Source organism: Notamacropus eugenii, chromosome 4 (assembly GCF_028372415.1).
Source record: "Notamacropus eugenii isolate mMacEug1 chromosome 4, mMacEug1.pri_v2, whole genome shotgun sequence".
NCBI lineage: Eukaryota > Metazoa > Chordata > Mammalia > Diprotodontia > Macropodidae > Notamacropus > Notamacropus eugenii.
Genome location: NC_092875.1, coordinates 408,854,606 through 408,867,999, shown reverse-complemented (window position 1 = coordinate 408,867,999; position 13,394 = coordinate 408,854,606). Strand labels below are relative to the sequence as shown.

The window sequence follows — 13,394 nt, the reverse complement described above, 5'->3', positions numbered from 1 at the left end:
ACCATTAGGTCAAGAGGTTAATGAAAATACCCTAAAGTTACAGAGAGAATGAGGTGGGCATTATCATTAGATTTCCATTCAAGTCTGAATAAGGGATCTGAACCTAGAGAAAACCCCATTCACTTGAAAAATCTTACAATTCTGTCCCCACTTGCTTGGGTATGTCTGAGATTCCTTAGGAAGTTGATAAATGATAATTGCCTACCTTGGAAACCAAACTAGGAATGGAAGTTACACTCTCTGGGGGTTGTATCTCAGAAAGCACATGGCTTCAGTGGGAAGAACTGTGAGTATCTATATAGTCAAAAGTGTGATAGGATAGGATTTCACTGGAGTTCAAGCATAGCCTGAAGGTTGGAATTTTTTACTCTTGCATTAGATTTTTCTTTTTCTTACCTTTTTTTGGATAGTGCTTTCCCCTTTTAAAGACCAATGCACATGTGGGAATCCCCCAAAGTAGCTTTAAAAATATTTACTTATTCCAGAAGTATATTTACATTGGTAGAAGTAGTTCCTTCCACCAAACTGAGGCATTCCTAGAAAGCTATTTTTATAGGAAATATAATAAAACACTGTTTTGATTGAGGCATGTCATTTTCCATTAGCACTCTTAAAGTGAACTCTGTTCACTCATTTTGAAGGAATGACTTGAATGAAAGCAAACTACTGCCAAAGACAAACCAACTAGGAAAGACACTTATTATTTTTTCAGGTTTCTCACAGTCACTTCAAAGTGTATGTAAATTAATCATTTGTTTTGACCAGAGAACAGTAGAGCTGATTCTGGAGAACTTTGTATCAATAGGCAACACAAGGCAAAATGGGAAACCGTGGCCCCCAAATGCTAACACTGAAAGGAGGCAGGCTAAGGAAATGAATTCTACTCAGCGTTTATTTTCATTGGAAGATAGTGGAAATCACGTATAAATCATTGACAATACAAGTTCCCCTCGCCTGGCAGTTGTCCACACGAATTGGTCAACTTCTAAGTATAGATGCTGTATTTTTAGTATAAAGACAGGATAACATGACAGTTAACTAGCAACCAAGACCATAAACTAAAGTAGATACAAACTCTTGTAATATAAATTAATTGCCATTACAAAAAGGCAACTGCTTTAGCTCATAAGGTACAAAAATTGTTAACTCCATAAATACAATGAAAAGCTAAGAGAAGTAATACATCACAGACTTCTTTTTTCTATATAGTATGTGAATATGCAAACCAAGACACCTGTGGCACATTACACAGCAAATAAGAATCTCTCTCTTTCTACACACACGCACACGCGCACACACACACACACACACACACACACACACACACACACTCCCATGTGGATTTCCGAAATATGGCGAATTCTAGAGTTACAGGGACAGGATGCAGCACGGAAACAGTGAGACAGCAAGCTCAGAACTGCTAGACAAAGAAGGAGCCTTATTGACAGTTGTAAAGCATTAGGCGTCAGACAGAAACTTGTCAAAAACAGCTGTTGTTGGGTACTGATTGATAATGTTTTCATTCTGACGGCTGAGACACTGCAGACAGTCGTAGGTCTGAGAGGAAGCCTGACACTGATGCACACATGAACACAGTCTCTCTCTCTCTCTCTCTCTCTCTCTCTCTCTCTCTCTCTCTCTCTCTCTCTCTCTCTCTCCTTCTCTCTCTCACACACACACACACACACACACACACACACACACACACAACGGGAAGTCATTTAACAGATGGCTTCGGAGCATTAAACCACAGTATCTTAAAAAGACAATATTCTACATTTAATGAACTTGCAGAGAAAGCAATCCCTAACGGTCAGATTTATCGTTCTCAGACAGTGAACCAAAACAGGACAAGATGAAACAGGAATTTCAGATCCTGGTCATCAGAATAGAAAGTATGTGCTGCTCAAATATTACACAGTATTAAAAATATTCAAGAACACCTTAGACAAAAAAATTAGGTATCATGTGCTACAGAGCTTTTTGATCCATTCCATAAAAAAGGTTGAAGAAGTTTTCAAACATTTAAAAGGTGATGATTTCAATAAAATCCACCTATGCTATTAAACCACAAAAACGACATTCAGAAAACGTGAAGGGTCTGATATCTGTCTGTCCTCTGGAGCAGTGATGAGGTATTGTGCCAACCTGTCCTTTGGTGCCACGTGTGGGAATAAGTCTATGCTCAACAAAAAGGAAGAACATGTTTTTACTGCTCAGGTGTATGAAGAGGGTTTCTAAAGTTCATCCACTTAAAAAAATATTTACAAGTGCCCAAGGATCCTAGTCTATATTACGGACCAAAGGCCTGGAGAATTTAATTTTTAAAAGCCCTCCATCCAGAAATCTGTTTTTAGTTTCAGGAGGGCAAAAAGGGATCAAACCCCAGAAAACCAATACATTTCATTCCATTTCAATTCTATAAGTTCAATTAAATGGATTAATTTTTAATTAGTTCAAAAATTTGAAGCTGGGCCAAGAACAAATGCATTAACATTTAGCCCAGAGCAAATGATTGAGGCCAAGTTGCCAACCTCTGAAAATAGAGGTTTGTAATAGAAACACTGATAGATCCTCATCTACTGCGGAGAGGCACTAGCAGACCACTAAAATACATTAGCACTTTATGAATGAATGATACAAATGATCCCTTATCTGAAGCCTTTGTCACAATTCATGCTAACACGACAACCATTGCCAATTTTACTTATGTTTAGTTTGGCTATTAATCATTTCCATTATTTTATTAAAAAAAAACACAAACTATTTCCTTCATTTCTATCAATCTTCTAAAGATTCCTTAAAAGAAAATAAAAACAACAAAACAACTAACTGATCATTTTGTTGTAGCTTGATTTTATGAAGATTCTCATTCTCTTTATGTTAAGAATAATATAGACTTGATAGTAATCTGTACATCCTGATAGGAATTTGTGCCTGGATATCCTGTTCAAACACAAATTTAATGGTCTATGCCTTTAAAGCGGATGGAGAATGAGATTTGAGTTTTAATCAACCCCCAAATTACTTATGTTGTCATTAAGTGACACTTCAAAGTCAACCCTGCATCAATAGAGCATTCCTTCCTTATAAGATGATTTATTGGAACTGTTGGTGAACATTCTTCACAGATAGTCCATGAGGGCAGCATTTAAAACTAAATGCCTTCTGAATGTGTAGAGGTCCATAAGAAATTCTTTGATATACCTATTACACATAACACATTTGATAGATCCCCTTTGGAAAATAAGTCAAGGTATTATGAGTAATTTTGCATCCTTCACAAAATATCTGACTCTTACGAACCCATCCATTTCATCACAAGGCAGATGACGGAGGTTCTCATAAAAATAGAAGGAAGCTACCTGTAATCAACAAAGTAATTAGTGGTAAACGGAGAAGAAATTTTCTCTCAGTAGTGTGTACTTGGACTTTAATATCAATGATAATTTACCTGACTTACAGAATATTTATTTGAATAGAGAGATGAAACAGAATCTGGAATACTTGAAGGAAAAAAAAATGGATTTCAAAGCAGTTAATAGTTTTGATACCAAAATAAAATTAAAACAAGAAACAAACAGGCTAGGTACAAGGACCTTCTGAGGATTGGTCTTCTTCTCTAGCTTTCACATTCTTACAGGTTCAGGGTCCTTTTCTTCTAACAAATTTATCAGCTGGGCGAAGCTGTCTTTTACTGCATTCATGTTATCTAGCGAGCAGGGTTGCAGAATCCAGCGTTTTCCTCGTGCAAGTGGTTCAAGTTCAAAATATTTTTTGATCTACAAAAAAAAAAAAAAAAAAAAAAGGTTAAACATCTTACTGATAAAAATCTCATTCTTTCTCATAACAATCATTAGGAGAGAAGTAGGGAGAGGTACCCAAGCCTTCCTAAGAGGCCAATCAACAGATGTTCTTATAACATAGGTCCTATGTTGTGACCTGAGTGTGTTTTCTTTAGGGATGAATGGCCCGTTTGCAAGCCACCATTCGGCTTGTCCACTTCATAGCATGGGAGGTCCTATTGAATCCGAGAAAAAGCTGCATGCACTTAATACACAGGGCCAACTATATCAAAGATGGCAAAAATTCAAATTCAATTCAAAGGAAGCAAACAGTTTCGGAACATTGCACCCTGATGCCTGAGGTCACTGGACAGTTGTGAAGAAGCTATTCAAGACTTAGTTTGACTATAAGTAAATTGCCCTCTATGGGAGAAAGCTCCCCCACTTTCCCCCTCCAAAAATTTTCAAACCCACCTCTATGACACAAGAGGATACTTAAAAGTAACTTTTATAAGTGGATAATCTCTTCCAGTAGTAAAAAAAAACCAAAAAAGTCATATCCTAGTGTTTTTCCTTTCTAAAAAGTTTGGTGTTTTTGTTGCCTATGGGAGAAAAAAGAGGAGAGAAGACTGACTTCACAGCGGGCACATGGGGTCAGGCATCTGCCACTTTTTCATCACTTAAGACTTGCATCTCATCACTGCTGAAACATGTTGAATGAAACCCCACCACAAGCCAGTATCTTACTGAAAAAGATACTGATTTAGTAGGATTTTGGTAAAATTGAGTATTATAAACTCATGTTGCTAGGTAATGGCCAAGTTTTTGATTTACAAAATTATTGGTTATATTGGCTCGGGCAAGGTGAAGACCCATGTTGGTAAAACAGTTTTTGTTAAATTTTCTCATGTACATTCTATCACATACGCTCTGTCATGTTTATGTGGTATTTATAACATGGACAGGGTTTTACATAATGAAAGATAAATACACTGGAAGTTGCAACATCAGATGAAACACTAATCAAAGACATTCCCGGTCAACAAAGTCCATTAAATAATGTGTGCCATGGAAAATTTCCAGGGTCTTACCTTCGTGAATACCTGATTCAGGAAAATTGCTACAATTTCATGCTATTTAAAAATGTGGCATCAGTCTACATTAATCACTATAGTTACACATACTTTGCTAACACTGACACATTAGAAATATGTTGTCTTAAAGGTGACTTAATTTGCACACTTTTTGTCTAAATAAGAACATGGGTAGATAGGCAAAGGATCTGTGATTTTAACAGTTAACAGGAATTCATTGGTCGAAATGATTGTCATCAGTGTAGATCATAGTTAGGCTGTGACTTAGTAGGTGAGATGCAAAAAGTTGATTTGTCTAGAGCCAAACAGCTAGTGTCTGTGGCACAATCTGAACAAAGGTCCTCCTGATATCAATCCCTAAGCCACATATTCTATGAACTAGGCTAATCTGCTTCTTCAATTATGAATATTCTTTAGAAATATTTGTTTACTATACTCATAAAGATGCTACAATTACATCAACATTTCTGCTATAAACTTTGTCAAAGCAAATAACGATGATAGCTATTTACCTACTAAACTAAAACTCTGAGGGGTTATAAAAATTAGAGACAGGAACAAGTTTTTTTAAAAAATGCACAGCAGAAAACAAAAAAGGTGCAGAATGGGATAAAGACCAATTTTACTGCTGCCTTGTTAAATTACACACATACTTAGATGTCTATATACAGATATATCCTTAAAAAAAGAATTAAAGAACTATGATGGTCAATTTCACATAAAAAATTGTTTTTATATATTGAAATGTTTATTTGCTATTTTTTTAAAATAAAGCCTCTCTTGTTTTGTCTTCCTTTTATAAACATATGGTTGAAAGCCACCAAAATGTTATATAAGGAAAATCTTAGCAAGGTTTCAGGGTGAGCCATTTAACAATTAGACTATGTAGTATCTTTAGTTTTGTACAGTGTTAAAGGTTACAATGTATTTGATGCTAAGTTCACAATAAAAAAATACAATTTAATTTAAAAAACCTTTAGAAATAGTTTCATTCTGAGCTCAGGATACAATGACATCCAGGACTGATGGATCAATAATAATGATAAACTGATATTTATGCAGCACTTTAAGATGTATAAAACATACCTAATGATTCTCTCATTAGATCTTCCCAAGAACCCCATGAAGTAAATTCTACCATTCATTATCTCCACTTCCCATTTCACTGATGAGGAAACTGTGCCCTGAAGAAGTTAAATGCCTTGGCCCCTGATCATATAGCCACTATCAGGAAACTTTTCAGACTCCAAACTCAGCGCTTCCCCCCACTACATGCTAACCTCTACATTGTCAAATATTACATGTGAACAATGTTAAACAGCACATCTTTGCTCCTCAAAGATCATGGAGGGTTCATATTTCCGTGAATGTTCAAGCCCAAGGAAAACAAGCAATGCCTCCTCCCCCACCCCATTTTTTAAAGGAACCATGCATAATTTATCATTAAGAGGGTGGCAAAAATGAACTGTTTCCATATCTACCAACATCCTTGCCCATAGAAGAAGCTCATTATCGATCTGATGAAGTTGGTAACCAGTATAAAGACAGAAAAGGGTTTGCAGGGAAGGACAGATTGGGAGAACAAAGCATATATTCGCTGTGTAAGGCACAGAGGTCGATTGTTCTAAATAGGACCAAAGTTTCAACTCATTAGTGTGATTTTTCCAAAGCCTCATAGGATCTGTCTTGAGACAAAAAAAAAAAAAGTGGGGCTGAGGAGATTGCATCAGCGGGACCCAAAATGGCTGAAACTTGAACTTATGGTGCAATATAATGTTTGATCAATGAGAACGCGCATCAATATAGACATAGTACACACACACAACTCTACAACTTGGATGAGTTTTTACTTCTAACAAATTTACCAACCACTGGCATGTAGGCCAGGGTTTTACATACTACTAATGCGGATTACTTGAAAAGATTAATGAGTTTGATGCTTTAAAAGACCCCTACCATGTTAATAACACTCATCTGGAACAACTTTCTGTAAAACTGTTTAAATATTAGCTTAAATACATTCTTTGATAACCAATTCCAGCAAAATTGAGTATCTACTTGGCTGCCTGAATCTAGACATCAAGGACATATAAATGTGATAAAGAATAACACTGTGAATAACTAAACATGAGCTAAAAATCAGTGTCAGTCAATCGCTCTTGTACATATTTACGCTTTGAAAACTCACTAAAGTGCATGTGCATACACAGCGAGGACTCCAGAAGAACCTTAGGATGGTGGTAATCACATGGCATTACATAGAAGCAGCAAGTAAGAGATGCACAAAAACTTTACCCAAAGTAAAATTTAGCGTGGCCATCCGATAAAGAAGGCTAATGGTGCTAAGCTGACAAATAGGGCTGAGTAACTTGAGATTTTTAGACCTCTAACCCAACTGAATGTCTAGCCCACACCCCCTACTGGCAGACAACAGCTATTTACTGGCTGAGTACATATACACCCACATGAATGATACCAATTTCAAAACTAGTCTTGGCACAACAGTAATATCAGATAGTACAAAGTGCATATGTTTGCCACAGAAAAGAGCTTTTCATAACCCTAGGTTTTGTGTTTCTGAAAATGCTAACTTCAGAACAATAAGAAAGAAGATGAAGACATAGCTAAATCTCAATATTAGAATATTCATATTATTTCAAGAAGAAATGAATCCCCATGCTGAAAGAGCTATTTTTATGAAAGGTAATGCAATGAAAAAAGCAATCTCTCTGTCTCTGTCTCTCTGTCTCTCTGGCTTTCTCTTTCACACACACACACACACACACACACACACACACACACACACACACACAGCAAAATACTTTGAGAAAATGAATCTGATCTGACAGCACTTTTTGTTCTGGATTCTTTATTAGATGCCTGAAGTGTCACAGACAAACTCCTGGAAAATGCTGAAACTAGAAGACAATGATCACTGCACAAGAGCTTCTGGAGACAGCACTTCTGGGAATGACATCAGAGTACAGCTGTCTGGCATACCTGTGGCTATATGGCTATTTGGGGGATACCCACAGAGTGGGCATTTGCTACAACCCACACACGGAAAAAAGCAACATTCATAAGCAGCCTACCAAACATTTTTGTTATGCCATAATGGCTCTCTTCAGTAACACAAAAGTATGAGATAATTTGCATGACTACATTCTGTTATTTAAATATTGTCCTTATTGTAAGGTCCTAATGCAACAGGCACCCATCAACACTATCTCATTGTAGCTCATGTCTGTAGCAGCTGTTATAACTGTGATATATCACATAGCAGGACCAAAGTAGTCACTTGGTAGTACGGTTCTTTTTTTTAATGCTTCCATGAGAAAACAAAATGAAAAGTCTTTTCTCAACCAGGATAGCTCGTTTATTTGCAAGGATACTAACTTGTATACCTTCCTGCCCATTTCAGATTTCTGATTCACATAAATCTATTGAATGTGATAAATTATGTGTATATATATATGTACATATGCAAATACACATCCATGTATATGTGTATGTTACATATGTGTATACACACACGTATGTATATCAGTTATGGACATTGAAACACTTGCTTCAAGAAGGACAGAGAAAGTACTAGATGTGGCAAGTGCTGTACAGAATTACAAACAACAGAAATTGGTCATATCTTCTGAGACAGGAAATAACTGTTCACGGTATAGAAAACAATCATTTCAGACTCAGTTATCAGTAGATATCAGATCAACGTGCAAAGCTAAAAATAAACAACAAAATAAAGAAATCAGGAGGAAAAGATACTGCATTGGATTGTAACATTTCAAGTTCAACCTGTTTAAAGAAGCAATTATCTCCAGAAAGCAGCAAATGGACAAAAGTAAAGACAATGACACTTCCATTTCTTAGAGAAATTTAACCAATGCACAATTCTCATCACGACAAGAAGGCAGCAAAAATCGAGAAATTGCCCCTGTGAAAAAATAATCTCCTTACCCAGCAGATAAACACTAATTTAGACTTCAAGATCACTTGCAAAATATTGCAGAAGAAAAAGCTGAAAAGCTAAGAATAATGTAACCTTATGGAAGAGGAAAAAGGAGAGAAGAGGAAAATGAACCTACTTTATTAGGCCAACAATCAGTTAAGTCAGATCGTTCTAAGTGAAATGAAATGAGAAGAAAGACAGATATGAAATGGTACAGATTTGTCAGTGGTATTTTAATAGTGATCTATTTTCCTTGATGATAGAGGGGCAAAATCAGAATTCCACTCCAGTAGAGAACATAGTATTTGATATTTGAGAAGAGGCAAAAAAGGGAAGATGGATTGGACAAAATATATACCTGTTTCCAGAATCCAGAGATAACAATTCTTAGATATTTGTGAATTGATTCTAAATAAAATTGGAAAAGGAATAATCACTTATATAGTGCTTACAAAGTATCAGGCCCTGTACCGAGCACTTTAAAACATTATCTCATTTGATCCTTACAACCACCCTGAAATGCAAATACTATTACTATCCCCATTTTACAGTTGGCAAAACTTAGATGTTAAGTGACTTGCCCAGGGTCACAGAGCTAGTAAGTTTCTGAGGCTGGACTTGAACTTAGGTCTACCTGATTCCAGGACCAATGTTCTATCCACTTAACCATCAGCTGCTTCTAATTCAAAGATAAGAAAAGAAAATAAAGAAAGGAGGCCATTAAGACTGGAAAAAAGGTAGGGACAACCTCTGTGATACTAGTAACTCTTGAGATTATAACAAAAGAGTGAGGAAGGTCTTTAGTGGTTTGGGGAAGGAGGACATGCTATAGAGGAGTTATGGAAAGAGACAAGCAAGAATCACAAAATCGTTATACTACAATACAATATGGCATATGAACCTAGTACAATAAATTTTATCACTGATTCACAAGAAAAACAACAAAAATGGTAATGAATGGAATTCTTAAGACATGAAATCAAAATCTTCAAATTTAAGTGAATGCATTTTGTTCATTTTGTTGGGAGGAAGCTTATTCTGTTTCTCACCTGAAATCTAATCACGGTAGGAATAGAGCTGATCAAAAGCTCATGAAACTGGTCCAGGGAGATCATATTAACAGGGTGGTTGAGCCAGCGAGTCAAAGAAAGGAGGAGTAAATGGAGGACATGGGTGGGGGTATTTCAATCCTGGAAGTCTCCAACCTTATCCACTCTTCTTTGGCACAAGGTCAGTAGAAATTCTGGGTCCTCATCTATGGCCCTTCAGGCATTTGAAATATTAGTTTAAAATATTTGTGGCACTAAAGGTAGTAAGGTCTAAGTCTCAGTAGTCCCTAAGCCAAAATTCTCCTTTACCAAGCTGTAACTTTGACAAATTCCTCTTCTGTAAAAGGAAAGGTTGGAATAGATGACCTCTTAGGTCCCTTAGATTGTGGGGATCTGACAAGATTAAGTGCCTGGTTAATCCACTAATTTCTTCATCCCTGGCTGTGATATGTCTGGCATGAAGAAAAGCAGTCAACTAAAAAAGAGGGCTATTTGGATTTTAAATAAGTCATAAGAAAGAACAAATCAAATAGGATGAGGGGAGTGGGGAAAAGAAAACCTTTCAGAAACAAAGCATTCCTTGGGATCTTCCACCTCCAGAAAAAAGTGATCTATTTTTCTAATATACTCTGGGCAGAAAAGTGAAGCACTCTGAAAATACTAAAGGACTTAAAGCTGAAGTTAATGTACAAGACTGGGGAAGAGGGATGCAATAAAAATTTTCATAATGGGGTTAGATAAGTTAAAGTGAGAGACTGGAGAGAAGTCAACAGATTGTAGACTACAGGTAACAGGAAAGAAAAAAGAGGAAGAAGTGAGAATATTAAAAACCATTACTGATCTGATGCATGATATAGATTCCATTCAACACTGTGCCTTCCCTCTTTGCTAATCACCTTTTTGGGTATAAGGCACTGTGCTGGGTACTCGCAATACAAAGAGAGAAATTCAACAGTTCCTACCTTCAAAGAACTTACTCTACTGTGTAGAATTCCACTGTACTTTAAATACGAACTTCCTCTTAAAGTTTGCAAAGTTCTTATTTTTCCACATACCAAATAGTCCTCATTCAGATTTAGTTCATCTTGGTTGTGAGTTCTCTTATAAAACTGTAGTAGTCATTTAATTACAAGAAAGATGATTGAAATACAGCCAAAGAGGATGAGAAATTTATCTCCTGGCTCCAGTTAAAGTAGATGTTAAGTGAGAATGAAAGGAGTGAAGAATGTCCAAGGCTGTGATTTTGCGAGTTCCTTCCTATTCCTATTAACCCAGAAAGAACTTTCACAAATGTGGCCTCTCCTCCTCAGATTGTTGACTCCTTTTACGCAAGGTAGGAGATGTTCTCAACTTGCACTTGTGAATGCATGAAAATGGGGACAACCTTTCAAATAAAAATACATCTTTGCATTTTTCAAGGTTTTCTTTTTTTGGCCAGACCTTTCCAGTTTTGTTGTCTTATTTACAAGATCACTGGGAATTCTAGTTTGGTAACCTTCACCAAAGTAAGCAAGAACTTTGCCCACACTGGGACTCTGGGACTGGGCCTGCAGAAAGGAGATAAAGTGCCCCAACATCATTAAGATTCCTTAGAGTACATTCTTGGCAGCTTGTTCAAAGAAAGGTTAGGATAGAAAGAGAGGTAACAGCTGTTCCCCTTCTCCTTGTATGGACTGCAGAATTTTGAAATCCTTAGAAAGGTACTAAATATGTCATAAAATATAAAAACAAATAATGAAACTAAAACCAAGTAATGACGTTGGATAAGTAGCATACTTCATTCACTGAAAATACATCTTAATTCCAAATAAATTTTGTCATATTTCTGAAAAGGCAATAGACATAGTATGATTTGTATTTTACTGAGCAGTGATAAGAATTGTTTAATTACCAACAATAACATTTTTTTTTAAAAAAGCTCAATTTGAATATATAGTCTATAATCAGGTAGCCTAAGACACAAATTGCAGAAGAAACTGCAAGAAACAAAACAAAAAATTGCAAAAGAACCTCCTGAACAGTGAAGGACTGAAAAGCAATTTTCTCCTGATTTTTGAAAATCTCAAGAGAGAGGCTAAAACCTCTGGAAAGAGGTTATACTTTATGAATCTTCCATTATAAAATGGAGAAGGCAGAGCTTACGTAGACTTCAGTCCATCTAAATTATTCTAACACCTTTACCTCAGTTTTATTCAGATCAGAATCTAGGCTAAAGATCCTTTGACAAGATGACAAACTTAAGGCAGTGAGTCACCAAGCATTTTTTAAGCCTTTCCTATGTGCCAGGCACTGTGCTAAACCCTAGGGATACAAAGAAATGCAGCAGTCAACACTAAAACTTCAACAGAACAAATGTAGGCATCAGCGAAGATCTGTAAAGGCTGTTTAGGACTTTTCTTAAGAAGCAAAACCAAAAACAAAACCCAAACAATCCTCATTTGAACAGAATGCTAAGATTAAGGGGGGAAATCTTCTATTCCTTCAAAAAGTGAAAGAAATATTAATAACAAAAATTAAATTAAACTGCAGCTAGCTTGACTTTAACATACTTAAGAAATATAACACTACAAATTAGGGGAGCAAGGAATAGTGCATTTGTCAGATTTATGGAGAATGGAGAAATTTTTGACTAAACAAGAGATAGAGAACATTATGAAGTGCAAAATGGATAATTTTGATTACATTAAATTGAAAACTTTTTGCACAAACAAATCCAATGCAACCAAGATTAGGAGGAAAGCAGAAAACTGGGAAAGAATTTTTGCAACTAGTGTCTGTGATAAAGGCCTTGTTCCTAAAATATATAGAGAATTGAGTCAAATTTACAAAAATACAAGTCATTCCCCAATTGATAAATGGTCAAAGGATATGAACAGGCAGTTTTCAGAGGAAGAAATTAAAGCTATCTATAGTCATATGAAAGAATGCTCTAAATCACTACTGATTAGAGAGATGCGAATCAAAACAACTTTGAGGTACCACATCACACCTACCAGATTGGCTAACATGACAAAACAAGAAGATGATAAATGTTGGAGAAGTGGGAGAATTGGAAAATAATTCACAGCTGGTGGGGTTGTGAGCTGATTCAACCATTCTGGAGAACAACTTGAAACTATGTCCAAAGGGCTACAAAAATGTACATATACCCTTTGACCCAGCAATATTGCTTCTAGGACTGTATCCCAAAGAGATCATAAAAATGGGAAAGGGTCCCACAAGTACAAAAATATTTATAGCAGCTCTCTTTGTGGTGGCCAAGAACTGGAAATCAAGGGGATGCCCATCAGTTGGGGAATGGCTGAACAAGTTGTGGTATATGAATGTAATGGAATACTATTGTGCTATAAGAAATGATGAACAGGAAGACTTCAGAGAGGCTTGGAAGAACTTACATGAACTGATGCTGAGTGAAAGGAGCAGAACCAGGAAAACTCTGTACACGGCAACAACCATAGTGTGTGAGGAATTTTTCTGGTAGATTTAGCCCTTCACAGCCATGTCAGGA

The 13,394-nt window shown here is 36.3% G+C and overlaps 1 protein-coding gene across 14 annotated transcripts in view; it reads right to left on the bottom strand.

Annotated features, from left to right (window-relative positions):
• Positions 1-874: 874 nt before the first annotated feature.
• Positions 875-13,394, bottom strand: part of ARL15 (ARF like GTPase 15) — a 508,217-nt gene continuing 495,697 nt past the window's right edge. For all 14 annotated transcript variants that reach the window (XM_072605638.1, XM_072605639.1, XM_072605641.1 and 11 more), the window contains one exon: positions 875-3,782. In XM_072605638.1, coding sequence (XP_072461739.1) covers positions 3,630-3,782 — 153 coding nt within the window. In that variant the 3' untranslated portion in view covers positions 875-3,629. The remainder of the gene's footprint in view (positions 3,783-13,394) is intronic.